A 24,551-nucleotide genomic window follows, 5' to 3' on the forward strand; every position below is an offset into this window, starting at 1 on the left:
TTTGGGTCACGTAAGTTCACTGTTTAAAATGGCAACACATGTCAAATCTGAAACTGACAAGTAGCCAGCTTCTTTCTCAAAAAAATTCAATGTAATTGGAGGAAACACCAAAAAGATTTTTTCAAACAAAAACATTTTATCCAAAAAAGGTTATACTTTTATTAGGATTTTTTTTTTTTTAAGTTATGATTAAAGTCTCTTGGCTTTATCCAGAGAGGTCATTTTCATTTTATCAGTGAAGTACGGTGGAACAAAAGGATTAAATTGTCCTGCTTAAAGCATCTGGTTTCACCCCCTAGAGTGGCAGTTAGCATGTAACAGCTGAAATCCAGGAAACATCTTGGCAGAGATTGTACATTTCCAGGTGCAGGCAAGTTAAAAGCACCCTCAACTCCATTTTTCCCTTCTCTCGTAGGGACATAAAAATAAGATTTAGATATTGTCCTCAAATACAACATTAAATAGTGAAGGGTAGACCTTTACCTGACACTTTCATACATCCAAAATGACTCACAATCCAAGGACAAGGATGGTTTTCATTGACTTTAAAGGTGGCCACAATCATTTTTACAAGGTACAATGGGTGTGGCCTTCTCAGTGATGATATTCACTTCCAAGTGGACCATGTTAATTAGTTAGTTAGTTTGTATCATAGACTGAATATAGGAAGTGGGCTTAGTCTCCGGGACGTCACCCATTGGTTTGTGGACTGCCGTTCTGAAGCATTGAGTTTGGCGTTTTGACCATCATTGGTTTTTGGCTGTCGCCATGTTGTTTTTTTGCAACCAGAAGTGACTCAAGAGGGTGGCGCTAAGTACAACCAAACGCTGAATAAGACATTTTTAGGCGACCAAAATGTTACAATTATCTTCCATAAACTGAAAACACACTGTGAAAGGGTTAAAGTTGTAAGACGAAAACACGGACAACTCCCCAACCGGACAACGCAGTGGTAGCAACCTGTCAATCACAAGGTAGCCACTCCCTAAAGCATCCCCTGCTTTATGGTCTATGTGACTCTAAATGGGACGATAATTTACTAAATGAACATCATGCTGTATTGAAGAAGACTTGAAACTAGCGATTGAGACCATTAACTCATGTTTACAATGTTTACTGAGTTAATAAATCAAGTGAGAAGTAGGCTCGTTTTTGCAACCAGAGGAGTCGCCCCCTGCTGGCTATTAGAAAGAATGCAAGTTTAAGGCACTTCTATATTGGCTTCACTTTTCAAACCAAGGAGTTGCCCACTGGTTTGTATACTTCTATTAAAACAAGATATGGATTTTTAACAATAATTTTTTAGTGTAGGGTAGGCTGCATAATTTTGAATCTGCCTTTGAATGCATGTCTCACATCACACTTTGTGTATCAGATTATCAACACAGTATATGAATACCATACTTCCAACATGGTCTCATGGAATTTCATGAAATGAGCACACATATGGGATTAAAGACTGAGAATAGTTACAACAGGGGTGTGTGAAGGGTTGTGAAGGGTTAGCTTGTGATTACATTTCAGCAAGTAAAATAACTTTTGAGGCAGATTTTGATTAAGTAACTTGATTTAAGGTTACAGTTAAGGTTACATCTTTGTTTGGGAAAGTAAGACAATAAAAATAATTTGAAATAATTAGAAATTTGAGAGTCTTGGCTTTTGTTTTGGGTTTAATGAGGAAAGATGATAACAAAAATTGTCAAATACATTCCCATGTCACCAGGCTTATATAATAATAATAATAGATTTAATTTGGTGGTGCCTTTCAGGACACCCAAGGACACCCTTACAATGCATTAAAAAAAACTTTTTTCTTGCATGTCTACCTTTATGTTGTCCTTCTGATGACAGAGCATTTACCTACTTTTAATGCTCAGAAAGATGCATCATACAAATACAGATACTACATACAGATTTCTGGGAAATCTGGCTGCAAAAATTGCAAGTGTGCCAAAATGAGAGCTTGAACAGCAGAGGTGACAGCCAATAAAGCTATCATGTGCACATATCTGGTTGTCATTTATATGAGCCCATGTGCTCTCTGTACTGCAGATGCATGTGTTCATACGTGTTTGTGATATTGCTGATATCACTCACACGGCTGACATCAATCACTGGCAGACATGGGACAGATGTTAGCAGTGTTCCAGTAGACACAAATAAGTCCAAACAGCTGGAAAGAAGAGACCTCTGAGAGGAAGATAAGGGCAAAGCAGCCCTAAGGATATTATTTGTGTCCTCAGACTTTCCCTGCTGGTAGGAAGAGTATCTGCTTCGGCAAATGCCTCTGCTACAAGGCTTTACACACAACACAGCAGGAGGATTCAGTCCCAGTCCTTCACTGTACTGGAGATGACAGTCAGAACAAAGAAAGTCTCAAGGACAATGCAGTAGTCTCACTCTTGCAGCAAGTTTTCGCTCCAAGAAATCTCTCGTTGTTGTGGAGGAGAGAGGGAGGAAGCCCTTTGGACAATAAATTCACCATAATATCCCCCTCACCCATCTATCTACTACTGTACTAAATGTGATTGAGACTTCCTCTCTCATGTGTGGGTTCACGACACAGGCTTGATAGACAAAATACAATCTATCTCAAATAACTGCCGTCATTAAAACGTGGTCCAGATGGATCATTTGACTCCATTGTTGAACATTTGCTAATTCAGGCGAATTAAAGCAAAACAATAATATTTAAAGGGTCGATGACAGGGCAGTTTCCAGCCAGAGATTTTTTTTTTTTTTACACAAAACGGAGATTTTATGGTGGATACAGCACTCACAGAAATGCACACAGCATCTCTGCTTTTTATGAATTGCAGTGGGGCCTTAAGTTCCTTAAGTTTCTTACTGTCAACAAATTGCACAACTGAATTGATCCCTTATAATTTAACACTCAAAAATTCTAAATAGGCAAAAACTGTTAGATTATTTGGTAACACTTTTCAATAAGGGACACAAAAATGTGAGTAGTTACTGAGTAGCTCCCAATTAAATTTTTTGATTAGTTAATGATTAGTTAATCATTACTTAATTAAAAAACGAATGAGGATCTAACTGCCAGGGAACCATTAGTTAATGAGGAACTCCCACTCAAATTTTATAGAGTAGCTAATGTTTATAAAACGAGTGAGGAACGAATCAGTAACGACTGGATAATTGATTAATTTTAGACATTTTAAATATATTCCAATTGTTTTTTGTTTTTTATTCATCTTTTTTTCCTTTCCTTACTTTTTTGTTGTATAATCTTGTTGTATTATTATTTTTATACGTTAAATATATTTACTGAAATTTTTGTCATGAAAAATCTGAACATGTACTTTATGTAACTACTGTATTGAACTTTCTAAATAAACTATTGAAGAAAAAAATGTATCCCTCACAAGTATTGTCTGTGTAAGTCTGATATAGTTTATTCATCTGTGCCGTTAAGCTCAATTGTTGTCCACAAAATATTAAAAACACATCGATGAGCCACAAGTTGCACCTGGTGAAATGTTCCTTTTAGTTTATTTTGAGTCATTCCCACTTAACAGCGTCCTGCTGCAGGAAATACTCACTAGAGAACCAAATGTATATTAATCCACCGCTGAAAGTAGTCCCTAACAAATGCACTATTAACTCCTGTTTGAGTAGCATTTGCTAAAAACTGAGCCTTTTTTAAAAAATGAAACTAAATATTTGTGACCACTTTTTCAAAGTCTATCATCTTCAGATGGAACCAATGGGCTTGCGGCTCTTAAGACAGGGTGGGAAGTCAGAGAGTATTGAGAAACAGACTAATGCCCGGTTCAGACTACGAATGGGAGTCATAAATTCTTGTTGTGACTTGGTCAAGAGACATGGTCTCTGACCAATCATCGCCGGCCGTCTTTCACCACGTGCGTGATGTCATCAGGAAGGAAGCTTGATGCTAATGGCAGTAGCTTACTCACCGGGTTGCTCAAGTGTCTCTCATATTTCACGGCCAGCTATTTTCTTTTTTCACTCTGTCTCAGGCTTGGATGCTGTTGCTATAGCTCCACAAATCTTTCCTCAATTTCACAATTCCACAACACAGCACTAACATTGTCGCTTCGCCATTTTTTACAGTTGTGTGCACCTGCGAGGCAAAACACGTTGTGGAAGGCAAAAAAAAATTAAACATGTTAGACTTCCTGTCGGGACGTCGTGAGGCATCCCAGACGCGGCGTCGGTTGTCGTCTAGTCTGACACACTACATGAAATAAAACGATTGATTATAGCTCAAGATGCTCGTTGTCGTTCCCAATCAGAGCCGACGCCCTACGACAGCCGTGTCGGGCTATTATCGGGCTGGTATTGTGAAGTCTGAACCAGCCATAAGACATTGTTGGTTTTGGGGTTTTTTTCGTGGGATTTGTTAACAATAATAGAAATATAGAAAAACACCAGACTTGTCCTTTAATATATGACCAGACATTTTTTATTTTATCAATTTATAATAAATGTATGTGTTTCAGAGACTGAGTGTACTGGATATTTCTGGATATCTGACATATCATGTGCTTGTTATACTGATTTTTGAACTTTTTTTGCAGACAATTTCCATTCCAAGGCCATAATTAGAAACCTGATGCTTGCGAGCGCTGCGGAGACCGTGCTAATGCAAACTGAAATGAAAATGCTTATTAATAATAGACCAGTGAAAACCAAACGTAGCCAAATGCAGGCTGTAAAAAATGAGCTCATTGCAAAGAACAGGGGCGTGGGTTGGGTCCGAGAAAATCTGATAAATACAGATGTGACTGTGTGCTCACACATCACTCCACAGCAGGCTGGTTGCAGAGGGTTTACTAGCTCTGTGGTTCCTGTGATGTTGGGGTGAAACTGGAGAGCTTCTGATCTGACCAGAGATACCTCTCTCTGTCAGCTTGTGTCTGTGTGTGTTTAAGAGCACGCCCCAACCGAATGCAATTAGTGTGAACCCACTTAACCCACACACAACGTTGATGTTAATATACCCAGAGAGACAATAAACCTTCACAAGGAAAATTGAGACCAGAGGAAAGAGACTGGACCGGAGACCAAAAAAGAAAGAATATTCTGGACTAAGATGATTGCAAAGAAATCATGACAAGGATAATGATGACAATACCCAGTCAATTTAAGGATCAGTTATGCTCACTGTAATCCCTTAACAGACACTGAGCGTGGCTATATATCACTGTTCTTCCCATTCCTCCCTGATTATCAGGTCCTGACTTCTCATCCAATCCGGGCAGCAGGCTGAATAGTCTGACGCACTGAAGCACAACCAGGCAAGTGGAGAGAGGCAGTGTATTGATTGTCACAGTGACCTTTCCTTTGCCACTGTTCTAGAGATGTGGGGGGTTGCCATCCTTTAAGACTCCGACTCGCCACCAGCCGACGTGGCTAAAGGCGCTGCACGAATGACATTCAAAGCTTTCGCACACTAAATTGTAATCATTGTGGTCTCAGCGTGGCAGCACCATCGTACAACAACCTTCAGCTCCGTCCTCCTGAATAAGGGTGGGATGATAATCAACATTACTCACCATGTTCATAGAAATGAGCATGAAAGGGAGTGTCTTAATGCAATTACACAATATCAATGTAATCATTTTTCCTGACTTTTCCAGATTCCTGACTCTTTTTTTTTTTTTTTTAAATAGTCATTACCTCTAAGTTTTGAGCCATTATGCATCTGTCTCTACAATCCTCTAATATGTTAGTATGCGCTAATGTTAAAATCAGAATCAGAATGGGGCTACAAGTGAGATTTATTTTTTTGACAAAACAACAGTTACATTGGGTAGCAGTGGAAGGACAAGGTTTACAGTGCACTTCTACCAACCTTTCAAAATGACATAATGAGGAATCAAAGTGTCGACAGCAAAGCCAAAATTGCGAAGCTAGTTTGTGCTTGAATTGAATTCTCAATAGCTTCAATAGCTTCACATTCAGGTCAGCCTCAACACATTTGATTTGTTGGATGAACATGCAGTCACCCTTTAGTTAGGAAATATATCCTTGGCATCTTCAAACACACACAGAGTTTGTCTGTGTTTTTTTTTTTATAATACGCCAGCAGTAACTTAGAGAGTATGAAGCACAGAAAGATTTGACTCCTAGCTCCACTCCTGCCTTTCCCATGGGACATAGCGATGTAAGTTATAACCCCCAGGGACTGTTGAGAAATAGGAAGTTTGGAAAAGCTAGTGTGGCTAATGGAGTTAAACACCTGTCTGATCACCGTATAAAATACTTTTTTTCTTTTCCCATTCATGTCACATTAACAAATGTAAGAAACAATGTTGATTAATCGCACATTTTTTATCTGTTCAAAATGTACCTTAAAGGGAGATTTGTCAAGTATTTAAAGTGGCATAATTTTGGCATCATTGGGCAAAAATTCCATAATAACCTTTCAGCATATTGTGATTCAAGTGTTCGGAGAGATAACTAGACTTCTGCACCTCATCATGGCTCTGTTTTCAGGCTTTATGGCTCTCATGGACAGCAGCTAGACAGCAGACCTCAGATCAGCTCTTACTGCTTGTTTTCCCTCGGTCTGTGAAATCTTGCAGATGCCGTTTGGAGCACCGGAGGACACCGAAGGACACCGGAGGACACAGAGGCATATGATTTTTTCAGGTTACCTGTTTCATGTACTACTGTCACGATATAGCGACCGTTTTATAAAAATAACTTTAATCATATTTGCTCCAATCTCGCCTACTTCAGCTTTAATACTCTTATCAGCATGGGAGTGGACAAATCTGCTTGCTTTATGCAAATGTATGTATATATTTATTATTAGAAATCAATTTACAACACAAAACAATGACAAACATTGTCCAGAAACCCTCACAGGTACTGCATTTAGCATAAAAAATGACAATGATGAAAATCATGACATGGCAACAACAGCTGTCAGTGTGCTGACTTGACTATGACTTGCCCCAAACTACATGTGATTATCATAAAGTGGGCATATATGTAAAGGGGAGACTCGTGGGTACCCATAAAACCCATTTTCATTCACACATCTTGAGGTCAGAGGTCAAGGAACCCCTTTGAAATGGTCATGCCAGTTTTTTTTCTCGCCAAAATTAAGTCTAAGTTTGGAGCGTTATTTAGCTTCTTTCGTGTTATGTTAAAGAAATTAGTGGCGTCAAAAACGGATTTGCTTTAAAGCGTTATTATCGTGTGAACTTTGACAGCCCTACTTTGAACATTTTTTACAAGTCATGTATAAGTTCATATTGTTGCTGACCATCTCTGCTGGATTTAAAAAATGTGGACAGATTAATGAGGAAGAAGGCTTTTAAGATTGGGAGTATGCGTGAGGAGAGGTAGGTTCCCAGAGAGAAAAATAGGAAAGAGGGAGAAACACACATGGATACAGTGGGAGAGGAGGCTTTCTGCAAAGAGATAGATGAAAAAAACGTCAGAAAATATGCAAAAACTGGCCAGTTAGAAACCAGCCATGAAGGCAATGACAGGCAGCATAAACCAAATATTTGCCAAGTCATCATGCAACCTAATCTCACTGAGCCTGTAGGGATGAAAATGGCAACCGAGGCTTACAGTAAAACAGTCCAACTGCACACAGCAATGTAATAAAAAAAATCTTAAATAGTGACTAAAACTTTAAACTTACAAGATAAATAAATAAAAATTAAATTTAAAAAAATAGCAAGGAGGTGGATGTGTCCAACAAACACAATGCTTTCATCTAGGAGACCGTTATTTGTGTCCCGTGTGTTACATTTCACTTTCACTTTACAATCAGCTGTTTGTTCATGTCTTGTGATCACAACGTCAAGTCACATTTTAACTGTAAAAATGTAGTAATTTTAAGCCCAACCATGTTGTTTATTTATGTTTTTGTTTAATTCACAACATTAAGCACGTTTATCACGACCGAAAAGTAATGTTGAGGGGTCTGACAAAGCGTCCGTATGTGATGAGTTGGGATGAGAATGTGTTGTCTGAGACATGCCGTGCGAGTGTGTGTGTGTATCATTGTACCCTGATAGTGGTATGGACAGTGTTCAGCTGGGCAGCAACCTTTGTCCTGACTGCCCTGCTGACTATGGGTTCTGTAGTCTTTGAGTGGACGCCATGATGGGTTGTAGTCCTTGCTGCAGCCACCGGGAGGGAATGTATCTCCCCTCTGTGACGCACCCATCCCATGACATCACTACATATACAGTAGATATGCAGTGTGTGGGGAGGTGAAGATTTGACTGTAAAAACCACTGCTGGAGTCTGAAGCATGGCTGGTAGGATGTCGGTTGGAGATGGCAAAGGAGAGAAGAGGGGTCTGTGGTTGAGGCGACAGATCATAAAGAGCCAGGCAATCCTATTAAGTGAATGAGAGAAAATAAGGAGGATGTGGAGGAGGGAGGTAGTAGAGCCGACAGGGGGAATCGACATTATTGGCGGTAAAAACAGGGAAAAGACATCTGTGGAGAGAGTGGGTAACCACATGAAAGGACAGCCATGCAATAGGAATGAGGGGAAAGTTGAAAATCCCAAAAAGTGATGTGAAGATGAAGATGACAAGTGATTACAACCCTTCATAGAAAAAACACAGCAGGGAAGGAATGGCAGTAGATACGGATCAGGGACAGGGCTCCTGGACCTCTGACTAACATCCAGCTAAGCACACACACAACCTACAACGCACACGCAGATAGCATGTGGGGAGCATGGGATAATCAACCCATCGCTTAACCAGCACACATCATCCGTTGCTGTGCATGGCAGCAGGAGAAAACTAACCACAGCGTGACCTTTGTAGAAGGAAAAACGGGTAGAAGAAAAATGAGAAAATGAATGACATCAAGATGATGGTTTAGACCAGTGGTTCCCAACCTTTGTCCTTAAGGGACCCCTTTTATATCATTGAGTAAACTGACGACCCCTGATTAAGTGACATGTTTTATGGATATTTCATATTATATTCAATGCATAACAATAACAGTACAGAACAACTGATAAACTGTACAATTAACCCAAACAGAGAACACAATAATTGCAGGAAGTTTGCGTATTTTCCTAATATTCCTGTGAATATTGCATCAGATATGAGTTTTCCTGTTATTTTTAAAAGATTTTAATACAATTCTTAGTCTGTATTATGTACTATTTTTCATTCAAACTTAATAGGCTTCTTTTTTTGACAAATTCAGTGTTTTCTTCTCCCTGACGCTTGACCTCAGCTCTTTGGTTGTTTTAACTGCATAGTTTTCTAATGCAGGACGAGGCTGTTTAGCAGAGAGGAAAGGCTCTGTGGATATAACTTGTGTTCAGGTCTTCATCGTGCCCTTATCCTGTGACATTTTTTTTAAAGTTTATATCTTAAATAGTAATCCAAACATTATATAATAACAAAATAACAATTTTATTTAGTTTTCTTCACAAAAATGAATGGAATGCTGAGATATAGGCCAACTGTATATTTAAAGGGACTGTTTGTAACTTCTTACACACATAAATCAATCAGGGTCGGTGTCCCATGCGCGATCGTGTGTGGCTACGCTGTTCAGACAAGACTCCAACACAAACTACACGGAAGCACCAAAACCGCAAAGTTATATCTAGTGAAGCCCGTCTTGCAAACAGTGTTGGCCGCGGTCGGAGGACGCGGGGGAGACCGTAGCTTTGGTCTCCAGGGTCGGAGTCTCTGCTGTACTCAGCTCCTCTGCTCCTCTGCCTGCCTGCTTGCCTTCACTCACACACCGCGCTCGTTCTCGCTCTTTGGCTCACGTGCATGCGCGCACACTACACACTGCAGAAGAGTTAGTTTAGCTCTGAGAATAACTAGTGAATGTACAGTGGACGTTTGTGCAGAAATAAATGCTGCAGCTCCTCCAGACCAACAGAGGTTTCCCGTGTTTAGTGAAGTGACGGGGCTCCGGAGCGAGTAACGTTATCGTCTCCGACCAAAACTCCAGTGTCTCCCTCCGGCCGCGGTTGGGAGGCTGAAGCAGGAAAAGCCAACACTAGGATCAGCATTGATTCATGGAGAGACCTTCGTCTGGTCAGCTAACGTTACTGCCAAGCAGGTGAAATATAGAGTGATATTGTGGTCTTAGCTGACGTGTGTCGCCTCACTGTTTTGAGCGATGCTCGTTCATGTCTATGTAGAGCGAGCACAAGCGCGAGTCCGAGCAACAGGACGCTGACTTTCGTCGACTTAACGGCCACAGGTGTCGCTGTTAACAAGCATTTCTGATTCTTACAAACAGTCCCTTTAAATCAAAAAGGTCTGGCGACCCCTAAAGGGGGTCGGGACTTCGTGTTTTGTGAAATGGTTTAGATGACAATAGTGGAAACTGGCTGTCTTATCTAAATTTCTACTGCTAGTTCTGTAACCGTACATGTAAAAAATACATTGAAAAAGATCAGGCAGTACAGTTATGCTATGGTAAACTGCAAACCATAGGCTTCATAAGAACGCAGAGAAGCAGACCATAAAGTTCATAACCTGCCTGGGAAAATGTGCCAATTGTGTCGATAATACTCTGCAAAACCTCAACCGTCAAGATGCCTTTGAGCTGCATCTGCTCCTATGAAGCTACTCACCTGAAAAACTCTAAAACAATGTATTTTATATCAGGCAGTGTCTGTGCGTAAAAGCAACTTGGGTCAATGGTCAGAAACAGATTTTGTGGTCAGCAAACGCGAAACCCACCCACGTTCATATTTACTGTCAGTCTTCTAGTTAATTCCCTGCACTATTGAGCCTGTATGAAAACTGAGAATGAAAACAGATATGCAGTGGATCCTGGTGTGATCAAATCATCCTCAAATGATCAAATCACTCCAGCATGGGAAGCCCCTCTATTGCACCCTTATAGCTTCAGTCACACAAACCACCTCAAATGGGTTTTTATATCATAGTGAATGATCTCCTCCCGGGGGGAGCAGAAGGTTAAGATAAAAAGAGAATGCCTGTGAGCAACTTACTGGATCAACATCAGAGATTGAGCTATTGGTGATGTGATGTGGTGCGGCGCAGATGATCGCACTGCTGATTCAGCTATAGTTTGGAAACCAGAAACCAAAAGACCCTCAATCCCCTGCCTCCACGCTTCCCTTTAATCCCTAACGACCCCATGCACGCCAGACACACACACGAGCCACCACGGCCATCTCCCCCCGGGGCTCCTCACCCCTGGGAAAGCTGCCTCTTCGCCTGCAAACTATCGTCAGTCTTCACCACACCTCCATCTCTAATTTAACCAGAAACCTCATGTGTGGTGCCAGACGGGCCCTGCCTCAGATGATCCCTCATGTAACCTCCACAGCGCCGAGAGCTTAATTCAAACTCAGTGTCAACATTACCTTACAATCAAGCGGCAGTCACGGTTTTCAAGGCTTGAGGGTGGAAATCAAATAACTGCACATTATGATCAGACGTCATTTGGGTTTCCGCGAATGAAGCCAATTCAAACTGACATGCCAATTATAAATTTCAAAAAAGGAAACTTCACTGTCATGTTTCTACCTCAACAGTGTTCAAAAGCAACAAGATATTATTTCTCAAGTGCAAGGAGGTCTGCCTCATGTTTTCACACTGAACCAGCTTAGTTAAGTTTGTCAACACGATTAGATTGTTGTCAGCCTATTAAATAGGCGTTATCAGTCGCTATAAGCACCACTGATATGGGTCAATAGGGGCCTACTACGCCAAGTAGTAGGTTTTATCATCTATTCACATGGCAGCCCTGTCTCCTAAAAATGACGTTCCCATACAACTTAATTGCATTCTCAATTACATTCGGAAGGAAACGTATTTTGTCGCGCATTACGTTTGTCTTTTACGTATCACAAATACCTTTGGAAGTCTGAAGAAGGCCGTAGCACATGACGTAGTACAACGAGCGACCGTAAATGATAATCGTTAATGAATAATAACGAGTATAACAAACAAGAAAGTCCACTACTGGCCGGCCGGAGGGGAGGTAGGTCCAACAAACGCCGAACTTTTCCCCAGCAGACCGGTGATCATGTCCCGTGTGAAATGTAGTCATTTTTTTGCGTTTTTGTTTGTTTTAAGTCATTTTAAGCCAAACTATGATTTTTTTTTTACTAAGCCTAACCAAGTATTTTGTTGCCTAAACCTAACTAAGTAGTTTTGTGCATTTTGGTTTTTGTTTTGTTTCAATGTCGTAGTCATTTTAAGACAAACCATGACATTTTTAACTAAACCTAACTAATTAGTTTTGTTGCGTTTTTGTTTTGTTTTGTTTCCATTTACAACGTTAATCACATGTTTAAAACTGTTTAAAATACGTTTCCCTCAAATCGTAATTTGGTTATGCAGTTTAGTTGTATGGGAACGTTATTTTGTGGGAGACAGGTTTGCACGTGGTAAATCACCGAAAGAATGTATAAAAGAGGACAACAGCGACCTCTAGGGACAATAGTAATTATGACAGGAGCAGAAGTGGAAGTCATGCACTGTAGTCCTATAGACAGTGTGAAATTCCATTTGGGGTGGCAGTTGGGGACAATTGATGGGACACAAAACACAGTACCTTCACCCAGGAGGCCAGAGTTTGCATCCAGTGTGAGACCAATAACGTTAAGTTTCGCTTAAGTCTTTTTTTGTTGCCTAAAGAAGTTGTAGTTTTGTTGCCTTAAACCTAAAGAAGCTTTTTTGTTTGTGTTCAAAACGTAACATTTCATTCAGTTTTACGTGTTAGAACGTGTTGCTTTTAAGTTTCACTTTCACTTTTATAACGTAGTAGGCAGGCCCCTACTGACCCACATCTATGAGGCTAGTGTCTGTCCTTTCCAGTCTCATGGGGGTTTCCCATCCTCCCGTGTAAATCATGAAACATCCACGACCCAATTTAAAGTTGAGCTGAACCGTAACTGTGATGCATCACGTGTACATCTAATATGATCTTATATAGCATACTCAATGCAGATTCACATGAGGGTATTGTATTACATTGCTGCCATCTCATTCATCTTTTGCGGTTGCAGACATTATTTACATGCCTCTCTGTTTCCACACTAACCCAATGGTTCAGTAACTAAACATGCAATCTGATAGGGATCCCTGCCAGAGTTTCTGATGTCCATTCATCATCCATAAGACACACACCGTTTGCACGCTTATATGCTTTTCCTTGAATCTCACATCTCTCCCGGAGACAGGGCGAGTCTAAAAAAAATAGGTTTCACAGACATGCATGTATGCACAATGACGACCCTTCTCTGCAGAGGACAAAGACAGGAGGTGGGAGCTTTGGAAACTTCAGTACAGGAAAATCAAATACAATAACTTGGAGGTGTGAGACGAATGAGGAACAGTATCGAGTTAGAAACTGAAGTGTTGCGAGCACGCATTGGTGGGAAAAAGGGCTGACTGATTTTTTTCCCAGATTCACTTTAATCAACAGGAATTGGTCACCAATATAATTTGTGCGATATTAATTGCAATGGGTGACTTATATTAAGCTCAAAAAGGACACCTTTATTGCACTGAGGACCATGGCATTGTGTGGCGACAGCTCTTAACTAGTTATCAGACCATGACATTACGCCGTGTAAGCCTAGAGTCGTCAAAAGTCCCTTTGTAAGGCTTTGGAATGCGTGAAAAATACATATAGGAGATTTAAAGCTACATTTATGAATTTTTAACAATTTAATTTATTGTAAGACGACACAAAGGATTAAAAAAAAGATTGATCTTTTCTTTATTTCCATGTCTACAACAACTTATGTAGGGCTTTATATGTATATGATATTATAGGTGCAGCATGTCAGTGAGCCTGTGAGTCTGGACCAAGAGTGACACCCAGTGGTCAATATGCAAAAGACAGCATCACTTAAACAGTTGTGTTCCTGCATGGGAATTTCAAACAGTTTATTATTTTCCTTGGACACAGACTTATTAAAACATGTCCTGTGACTCAGCATACAGATCTAAATAAGAGTCAAAACCCTATGCACTGTAAGATATGATATAAGATATGATATGATATGATGTGAGATATATATATATAGTATATAGTATTTAGTATTTAAGATTCAAGTTGAACCATAATATTTAAGGTTTTATTTGTTTTTATTGGTAACACTTCATTTTACAGATCCACAAATTGCATGGTAATTAGGTGATAATAAGCAAGTAACCTATTTGAAATTTCTTTGGAATTACTGCCAAATTACCTCAAAATTTACCTCAAAATTGATCGAAAATTACTTTATTATAAACATTATTTGTGTAAAATGTAGTGTTACAGATTTATTCAATTTCCTAATGGCATTCTTTTTTTAATGTTTACAATCCAAACCCAATATTAGACATGATAACAAAGTCTGCATATTTTTATTGAAGATAATCAATCATGAACATACTCTCTTACCTTTAAATTTGTATGGACACGTCTTCCTGTTGCTTGCTAAAACCACCACTACAACCTACAAATGACAAGACAAGTTAAACAGAGATAGTGACAATCCAATGTCATGAGACCAACACAGAATTTGTGCATCATATGAGGTTATTCAGGGCTAAAAGGAAACAAAGCTTTCTACAGTGCAACAGCTGCAGAAGTGTCTATTTTCAGATAGATGTGTCAGATAGATTTCCAGATCAATGTGTTTGTTCTCACTTCTCTGCTGTGTTTCATTATTCCTCTATAAATACAACGTTACTGATACTTTAACTCTTCTAAATCCTTCTTATAATGCGGTATGCTTTGGTGCACTGCAGACTTATTTGCTGTGAATTCACAAGTGATTTAATAAGATTATCACTCTTTAGCAAACTACTACAGCATGTCAGTCAGTGTCTGTACGAGTTCAGATCAGTAAACTTTAGTCACAGGTCTCCCTTATTATCACTTCACGGCACAGTAGCTGAATCAGTTCTTTCAACCTGAGCTGTGTTGCAAGATTCTGGTATCACATGAAACTAGAAAAACCTAAGGAATCCATTGGTACAGACCATGATGGATAAATAACGCTCCAAACTTACGCTAAATGTTGGCGAGGAAAAACTGTCATGGCCATTTTCATAGGGGTCCCTTGACCTCTGACCTCAAGATATGTGAATGAAAATGGGTTCTATGGGTACCCACGAGTCTCCCCTTTACAGACATGCCCACTTTATGATAATCACATGCAGTTCATGATAATAAAATCTGCATATTTTTATTGACTGGATTTCGAATTAGTTTCCATCAAGATAAAGATCTTCCTGATTCTTGCAAAGGAAAGGTCCTCGCCAATACTTGGTTAAGTTATCGTTGTTGAAGACACACCACATAAATCTCCATTAGTGGTGGTTTTAGCAAGCAACAGGAAGATGTGTCCTTACAAACTTAAAGGTAAAAGAGTATGTTCATGACAGATTGTCTTTTTTGGGACAGTGTTAGAGGAACTATAAACATTTCCTTTATTTTATTTTTTAAATTGTATTTACACAAAGACATGAACATACACAGTAAAGGGAAAATTATGTTAGAAACCACAGGTGAAAAACAAAACATTTGTCATTTTGTTAGATTATTTGCACTTTTGAAATAAACTCCCCAAAAAAGCAGAAAAAGAAAACACTTCCTACATCCCTGCGTGTCCAATTATACTTCTATGATACAACATTTGGGATTGAGTCACAAAAACGACGACACTCAGGTGTGTACCCCCGGGTGGTCCACTTAAAACCATACCTACAATGCTAAGAGCAACAGTTAAGGGTAAATAGCATATTGCCGACCCATTTGATTATAGTTATATTTCACTCCAATCTTCATCCTGGTTTAGATTAGCAGATACTTAGATAACCCACTGATAAATGTTTATTTTTTGTCTTTTTGTAGTCTTAAATATATATGATTTTCCCATCATAATGATCTTTTTCTTCCTCATCATCCCTTTTAGGTCACCAAATATTAAGGTTGGAGGACAACCATAAAATGTTTCGTTGTAAACAGTCCATTATTTCTTAAAAAGCACTGATTCCTTGTTCCTTTAAAAAACCCCTTCCTCCCTCTGAGGGTTATCTTTATACATTCACATGTATACTATAATATTTGCTTACTTTTACACCACTTATTGTAGGTTTGGTGGAAAAAAATTATCAAAGTTGTGTTGCATATTTTGGTGCCAGTGGAGCTCTTTGTAAAGGCATGAACTAACATTGCACTTAAAAGGAGAAACAAATGATAGGACAGATCTGAATTAAATCACACTGGAAAAAATAAAATATTTTGCAACTCATATCACACTGGAAAACTGTTTGAAAACACATAAAATCCTCGTCAGTCAGGCCATTTGGAGGTACAAATAATGTGTGAGGATTCTTACCATTCTTCATGGAAGACCTGTTAGATGGTATGCACGTCACTTAACATCCAATCCCTGCTTTATATTCTGCTTTGGCTGCCATCTTGACATATTTCTAATCCAACAATGTTCTCGTAAAACACCTACAACTCCCTGTTATATCGTCATAATATTCAAGTTCAGTAGCACAAGAGATGAATCTGTAACCTGCTTTATTAACTTGAGTCACTGAGGTACGTTTGGAAAAAGTGTCGTAGAAAAAAATCACCAAAGGAAAAAATGAACAAAGTGCTGGTGAGGTTTTGGCTCAGCTAAGAATAGGATGGTTGTCGCTGTAATCTTCAACAAGATCCTCCTCCCCTGAGAAGACCGACTCTGGCTTTGTGACCTCTTCGCCAACATCCACCCCTATCAGACCCACCACCCTGAAATGTGTAAAAACAGGCATAAGAAAAGTAGGAAAACATGGGATGCATTGCATTGTCTCGACCAATTCCAACTGAACCGGACAACTGTCTTCTCAACATTGCTTCTCTTTGCACACATGCACCAGCTTGCCTGAGTAAGAGACATTTTCTACTATTATTGTTCTACTATTTTTAATTTTTTCTACTTTTTCTATGTATTTTTCCTGTATAGTGGTTTCTAGGATAATTGTTTTTTTCAGATGATTTATGATATATATTTGACTCTTTTTGATGTTATTATTCAGACAGCATTGTTCAGCTCTGCCAACTTGAGAGTAGATTATCTCTCAATAGGGGCAGATCACAATCACCTGAGTGATGTATGTGTTTGTGTCTATATATTGCTTCCTCTGCTTTCTGATGGTGACTTGATAATGCCTGACGAAGATCTGTGTGAGAACAAACGTTGCACGATAACACTTGCTTTGGAGCTTTTGTTTGATTCTTGCCTAAGAGACATTTCCAACACACGTTTTCACCTAACAAAGTCACTGATTTTCCAATGTTACAACAAGACATAAACCAAAAGGAGCGCACTAGTATCAGGCTTAAAAGGTGCAGTGTGCAGGATTTGGCAACATCTAGTGGTGTGGTTGCAGATTGCAACCAACTGAGTACCCCTCCGCTCACTCCTCACTTTCCAAGACTGCGGTAACGTGAGTCGCCAAGTGCAAAACTGTGGTAATGCCGTTTGCCTCGCTCAGAGGTCATCCTTACCATAATAACACTACTTTAGGAGCAACGGAAGGCAGACGGCGGCTGGCGGTACCGCGGTTTTGCACTCTGCGGCTCACGTTACCGTTCTGGGCTACAGTAGAAACATGGCGGAGCAACATGGCGGCAGAGGCGCAGTTTGAACTTTAAGGGTTGGGGGTTCTGAAAAACAAACCTAGAAGGAATGTATTTTGTACAACGCAGAGAGGTCTAATGTATTGGGATGTATTTAGCTTATATATATTACACCCTCCAAACAGAATGCGACGCAAGCAAGCGTCAGTGACAAAATCAGTTTGATTGCATTGTTTTCTATCGGAATTAACTAATTGGCCGCAAGTGACGTAGCGCTGCGCAGCGTGACGTTTTGAGCTGAACTTTTGTCAGATGCCCTGTTTTCTATTTATGAAATGAGGAGTTATCTATACAATACCTCCTCACTTCACAACAAACACCTGTCAGAGTGTCCGATGTTATTAGGCTATAGGCCTAAGTAAATATAAAGACCACAAATCTCTCTTCTTATCTTGTTGGTTTCTTATTCTATCAATAAGAAGACGCTACAAGGTCAATATTATTCATCATTACAATAAATGATTAGTTCTGCGTTATTATAAAAAATATAAGATGCATTTCTAGGGGGATCAGTGAGAAAACATAGTTATGAATATTATATTCATTTCTGCTAATGGATCCCCTGAAATGTTACACACTGTTTCTGTAACACTACTGTACATGACCCACTACCACTGAAAAAAAAATGGAGCCCATGCTGCCCTTGGCTGTTAGACAGAGACTGCTGATCCAGTGGTTTTGTTATTCTATAACTACTCACCATGTAAGAGAAGAAGCAGTGCATGTGACAGAGATGGATTCACTCAAGGAGTTTCATGTTTCACGCTGCACCACCCACACTGACTCAGCAGCTCTACTTTGCCAACTCAGTGTAACAGTACAAATATTAGAAGAACGCAGTGTACCACACAGATCCTTTTATGGCCTCCATTTATATATAACAAGGCAGCATCGATGTTGATGGCGCATGAGTCAAAATAGAAAAGAAAAGACATAATGTACATGTCTGAGATTTATATATATCTATATGAGGTTTGGTGAGGGGAAGTTGTATGCGATGAATGAGGAACTGAGTTTTCTTGTTTACTGGGCACCCAAACAAGGAAGTATTTCTCTTTTTCTAGTCAAGCAAAACAGGCAGAAAAAAGGTGTTTGTGATGCAACTCAATCCACAGAGTACAGCTCTACACATGAAGCATATCTACTGTACACTGCATAAACTTCTCTGTTTTTATTGTAGAGTGAATAAATGACTTTAGGTAGAATACTCTCTGAACACCTTGTCAAGTTTGGAAATGTATGATTTGCTTTTTGTTGTAAAACGTGCAAAAAAAGCGCCGGTACAATGTTGTGTTATCTACTCTATCTGGCAACATGATAAACTTACCCCAGGACAATCAGAGGGATGACACAGAGTCCTGCAGACAACAGGAAGCTGAAGCCAGGATACCATGCCACCGTAGCAGCGTAGACGCTGCTGAAGACTGCGCTCGATACGTTGCTAGTTAAACTCTCCAGGAAGGACAGAGAGGCAAACAGGGCTCCTGCAAAAACAACACAACACACTCAGGAAAGAAGAAAAACAAGTCTAAAGAAGTGATTCACTGATTCCCCTTTGCTCTAAAGGAACAGAAACTTGGAGTGCTTTGTTTTCAAGTGAAGCTGCTGGGACGGGCAACTCTTCAATGGACTCTGACTCTACAAACACACAGTCACGGCTCTGTGGCTCCTGCAAAAAAGCCCTGAACCCACTCACCCTGCTCCGATTTTGAGATGATCTTTGATATCATGGAGCGCAGGACGGGGAAAGGCATGATAGACAGAAGCATCGGCACCCTCACTGTAAAATAACAGAAGACAGACGTTATATTATGCATCATAATGCAGGGACTATAGTGATAATCTAAACAAACAATGCAGTGATAATATTTCATAATTATATTGTTTTATCTGCTTACAATGCAATAATCTCATAAAATACACAAGATAAGGTAACATATCTACACCTTCTAAAGGCGGTATGAAAGGTAGAATCTTCTGTTAATCAGTAACCTGTGCAACCAGCCTGTTATGTTTGTTTATTTTCTGTTTGATATTACCTTTCCGTGAGCCATTCCCATTTATTTTCTGAAGCTAAAATGTGTGTTATCTTTAATATGATATGTCCTGTCTTTTTACAACTTTTTTTTTTTTTTTTTTTTTTAAATGCTCAGCACTTTGAGTTACATGTAATATATTGGAAAAGGGCTACATAAACAGAGATATTAACATTTTCTTACATATGTGATGGTTAGCAATACAAAGACATATTAGTTAGTTATTAAACTAAATCCTGGGAATAATTTCACAACACAATTTACAATATCTGACATACAAGTGAAATGTTCCACTGTAAGTCTGGCAGATTTTCTAGCGTCGCTCATAGAGATCTGAATCTCTCCCGATCTCAGGCCCATAATGTGGCTTTCTAGCTACTTTTAACAAGACGTCTCATTCCATATAATTGGAAGTTTAACTCCCCCCTTTTACATAGCTGCTGGGTTGAAGAGGTAATTTTTCATTTGAAGCTGGAAAATATCAGATATAACACTCAGGGCTCGGTTAATAAATTCCAAAAAGTATGGAAACCATTCCTGGACTACTACTATCATAATGTCTACACTACGAGAAATATAACTGCCTGTCTGACAGACAACCATAACTTTATAGAATCATTGGAGAATCTCTATTTTTAGCTATTTATTTTACTATGTGAGTTTTTGTTCTTTTTTCTTTCCTTTTTTAATGTATATTATTTACAATATTTGCTACTATTACTATTATTATTATTATTTTTTTTATTTTTTTTTGTTTGTTGTGTTGGCCAGTCTCCCAGGGGTGTGGGTGGGTGGGTGCAGATGTTGACATAGTGTATAATGTGTAAATGAAACAAATAAAAACATTTGAATATATAATAATGCTCCACTGTCCTCATCAATCTATTCATTAATATTAACATCACTGAACTTCTCTTAAAACAGGGCAAACTAAAACAAAACCAGGTGCTGGTTTTAATTCCGCTTCTGCACATACTTGACCATGGCTTTGGAGATTTTTTTCTTCACTAAACAGGAGATCGTAAGATATTGTACATTATCTGTTTAGGCCACACAGTTGTTATGATGATTTCTCCTCACCTATAAACATCAGTAGAGTGGTCTTAGCAAACGCCAGCAGGACCATGCCTGACATGACGGACAGGATCCCCATCATGACGATGAGCAGCAGTGGCACACCGCAGTACGTGAGCGCCGACACTCCAATAAAACTGACCAGGAACACGGTGGTGGACAGCGCCGAGCCGTAGCCAATCAAAATCTCAGTCCAGCACAGTGGCGCATTCAGCTCGTACAGCGTAATCAGGGAGATCCCACCCACGTAGGCGAAGGAGAAGCTGCAGAAGATGAGCATCAGGAGGACCAGGACAGTTTTAGTCCTTCGGTTGGCCCCTGCAAACATGTTGTAGGACCCGTAGATCATCTGTTTAAAGGCTGAGCACTGAGGAGACCCGTCTAAAAGAACAGCATCATCAGGAGCCTTCTTCACAGTCTCTTCTAGGATGAATATTGCGTAGAGCAGGACCAAACACTGACACATCGCAGAGGTCAGGAAAGGCCAGTTAAAGCCCGCAGCTCTCAAAAAGTAGCCTGTCGATATTGAAGCCACCCCAGACAGCAGGCCAATCATCATGTCCACTCCGGCCATGCGTAGCGTCTTCTGACGACCGTCCTCGCACAGGTCGGCTATGTAGGCGAAGCAGCCCCCCAGAAATGTGCCCAAGCCGCCGAACAGAGAGCTGAGCAGCGAGGAGCCGATGAGCAAGTAGACGTTGAGCTCAAAGTAGGAGACCGTCAGGAAAGACAGCGTGTAGATCAACGAGCCGATCAAAGGCATGATGATCGTGATCTTGCGTCCTCCCCGGTCACTGTAGGCCACGAGCATGAAGGTGACGACCAAAGAGGGGATTGTGGAGAAGAGCTCCGTGTAAAGGGAGAAGAGAGATGCCTGTCTCTGTACCTCCTGGAAACACAGAAAGAAAGAGCATGATTAAGTCGGAAAATCATGTATGGTCTGGCACTGGCATTCAACTTGTAATAGCAGGCCTGAGAAGGCAAAATAGCCGCTCTCAAGTTGGCAACTAGCCTACAAAATGAAAGACAAGTTAAACAGAGATAGTGACAATCCAATGTCATGAGACCAACACAGAATTGGCGCATCATGTGAGGTTATTAAGGGCTAAAAGGAAACAAAGCTTTCTACAGGGTAACAGGTGCAGAAGTGTTTTCAGACAAAAACAAGCTTTTCCGGATCAATGTGTTTGTTCTCACTTCCTTGTCGTGTTTCATTATTCCTCTATAATTACAACGTTACTGACACTTTTTGCAGAAGAATTTTTCTTCTAAATCCTTCTTATAATGCAGTATGCTTTGGTGTACTGCAGACTCACTCTTTAGCAAACTACTACAGCAGGTCAGTCAGTGTCTGTACGAGTTCAGAACGATAAACTTTAGTCACAGGTCTCCCTTGTTATCAATTCACGGCTCAGTAGCTGAATCTGTTCTTTTAACCTGAGCTGTGTTGCAAGAGAGGATCAGAAATGTTCATAGGAAAACTTATGACATGACAGTTAAGGTTGAACACAGACACTGATATAAACTGTAGTTGTGGATGAACAGACTGCACCTATGCACAGAGCATTATTGTTTATTGAGCTCCAGGTTACTTTAGGAAGCCCAACATTTTTTCTGTCAGTAAGACATTTCTTTATATTAGGGCTGTCAAAGTTACGTAACGCGTTAAGGCAAATTTGTTTTAACGCCACTCATTTCTTTAATGTATTAACACAACTTGTGATTTTTAGGTTGTAGTTGGCTCAGTTTTAAAGCCAGTGAAGATGCTGGTATCATATGAAACTAGAAAACCTAAGGAATCCAGTGGTACCAACCATGTCATACTAGCGTGTCACGAAGGAGGCTAAATAACGCTCCAAACTTACACTAAATTTTGGTGAGGAAAAACTGTCATGGCCATTTCCAAAGGGGTCCCTTGACCCTCTGACCTCAAGATATGTGAATAAAAATGGGTTCTATGGGTACCCACGAGTCTCCCCTTTACAGACATGCCCACTTTATGATAATCACATGCAGTTTGGGGCAAGTCATAGTCAAGTCAGCACACTGACACACTGACAGCTGTTGTTGCCTGTTGGGCTGCAGTTTGCCATGTTATAATTTGTGCATATTACATTATGCTAAATGCAGTACCTGTGAGGGTTTCTGGACCATATTTGTCATTGTTTTGTGTTATTAATTGATTTACAGTAATAAATACATACATTTGCATAAAGCAAGCATATTTGCCCACTCCCATGTTGATAAGAGTATTAAATACCTGACAAATCTCCCTTTAAGGTACAGATAAAAAATGTGTGATTCATTTGCGATTAACTATGGACAATCATGCGATTAATCGCGATTCAATATTTTAATCAATTGACAGCCCTACTTTTTTATCAACACAAAGAAAACCTCACATGACTGAGTCATCGTTACATGCCTAACAATAAAGGAGGCAGAAAACACAAGGAAGAGCAGAAGCATTTTTTCCCCTGTCTCTAAAGTCTGTGTAAATATAGTTCTCAAATAATATAGTAGTAATAGTATTGATGTCATTACAATATTTCAATACTTGTCATACTGTTACACAGGTGGATACTGGAGAAGGTAATATGAGTGTATTAATTCTTAGCATGCTTCAAGTGGAAGAGGAAAAAAAAAAAACTTGTTCTAAATATTGGTAATTGAGAATAATCCTTCTACCTTAAAGTTCTTTAAATTCATGCTCTCTCACATCCAGTGATTAGTGACTAACCTTATGGTAGCTGGAATGGTTGCTGCTGATGTTCTCCGCACATCTGGAGGCATTGTCAGAGATGGGATATGTGGTGTTTGTCAGCTCCTGCCAGAGCCTCCGGTACACATACTGCTGCACAAGAGGATAGATGAGAAAACTGGAGAAAGCGTACAGTGCAACCACAGGCTCCACGAGGAAAAGGCCCTTCATTTTGAAGGGACTGCAATATTCCCTGAAAAAAAAGAGAGATGAAAATAACACATTTAGAGATTAACAGGATACACAGATAATAAGGTAAACAGAAGAAACAGGTGAGGTACACCTGGTACAACAGTTTTTTTTAAAAAGTAACTAACTTCAATAAAGATTATATGTAAATTGCAACTTTCAACACTTCAAGTTCAGTGTGCAGGCAGGCTAATGACATCCACAGTATTCTTCATTAATAGCACAGACTGATTCAAGTCATAAGACATCAGAGTCTACGTGGAAGTTCAGATAATATCTGTTCGGTTGTTTCTGAGGATCATCGATGAGAGAGTTTGCACTACATTATTGATCCAACAGTATCTAACAAACATAACATGAGATAATAGTAACCCTGTAATGTACAATTTGTTTTATTCCTGTCAATACTGCAGGATGAGCAGCTGTAGGTCAATGTCTATACAGCACACAATATGGAAAACAACAACAACAGCCTTTACCTTCTTATAAGATGTTGAGAAGAACATGCTGTAAATATATCTTACCTCTTAGATAGTCGCTTGGATCATGTTTTAATCCAACAATTAACCCCTGCAAGACCTTCTGTCTGGAGCCTGGGTCGGTCAGCTGTAGTTTTATAGAGAAGTGCACGGCGTTATTATTATGAAACACACCGAAGTCCCGCCCCCTCGCCCTCATACGATTGGACAGCAGTCTTTCAAGGCTGCGCTCATTGGATAAGCGGAACTGTCAGTCATGGAAAATCGGACGAGAACATTTTGTGACTTCCTGAAACAGGCTCTTTATTGCATAATAACGTGTGTTTGAAATACCTCAAAGGATCGTTAAATTGATTTATTTGTTTTTTTAATTTACGTACTCTAAATGCGTCCT

General features: G+C 39.7%; 1 protein-coding gene across 2 annotated transcripts; it reads right to left on the reverse strand.

Annotated features, from left to right (window-relative positions):
• Positions 1 to 13,849: 13,849 nt before the first annotated feature.
• slc46a3 (solute carrier family 46 member 3) lies at positions 13,850 to 24,330 on the reverse strand. 2 transcript variants are annotated; one of them, XM_037749270.1, is made up of 6 exons: positions 24,203 to 24,330; positions 23,469 to 23,682; positions 20,735 to 21,617; positions 19,315 to 19,398; positions 18,946 to 19,102; positions 16,610 to 16,727 (listed from the first exon to the last, which is right to left on the reverse strand). In XM_037749270.1, the coding sequence occupies exons 2-6, from the start codon at positions 23,658 to 23,660 to the stop codon at positions 16,610 to 16,612; spliced, it is 1,434 nt and encodes a 477-aa protein (XP_037605198.1). In that variant the 5' UTR covers positions 23,661 to 23,682; positions 24,203 to 24,330. The 2 variants fall into 2 exon arrangements, with proteins under 2 accessions (XP_037605199.1, XP_037605198.1); XM_037749271.1 differs by lacking the exon at positions 24,203 to 24,330 and having other exon boundaries at positions 13,850 to 16,727; positions 23,469 to 23,660.
• Between the last annotated feature and the right edge of the window lie 221 nt (positions 24,331 to 24,551).

The sequence above is a fragment of the Sebastes umbrosus genome, chromosome 17 (genome assembly GCF_015220745.1).
Source record: "Sebastes umbrosus isolate fSebUmb1 chromosome 17, fSebUmb1.pri, whole genome shotgun sequence".
Taxonomy (NCBI): Eukaryota; Metazoa; Chordata; class Actinopteri; order Perciformes; family Sebastidae; genus Sebastes; species Sebastes umbrosus.

Bases quoted from the DNA above. Each gene is read 5' to 3' on its own strand.
- slc46a3 (XM_037749271.1), bottom strand. From the start codon at position 23,660: ATGAAGGGCCTTTTCCTCGTGGAGCCTGTGGTTGCACTGTACGCTTTC. The intron at 21,618-23,468 runs GTTAGTCACTAA...CTGTGTTTCCAG, and splicing joins ACCATTCCAGCTACCATAAG to GAGGTACAGAGACAGGCATC. The intron at 19,103-19,314 runs GTGAGTGGGTTC...TTGTTTTTGCAG, and splicing joins CATCTCAAAATCGGAGCAGG to GAGCCCTGTTTGCCTCTCTG.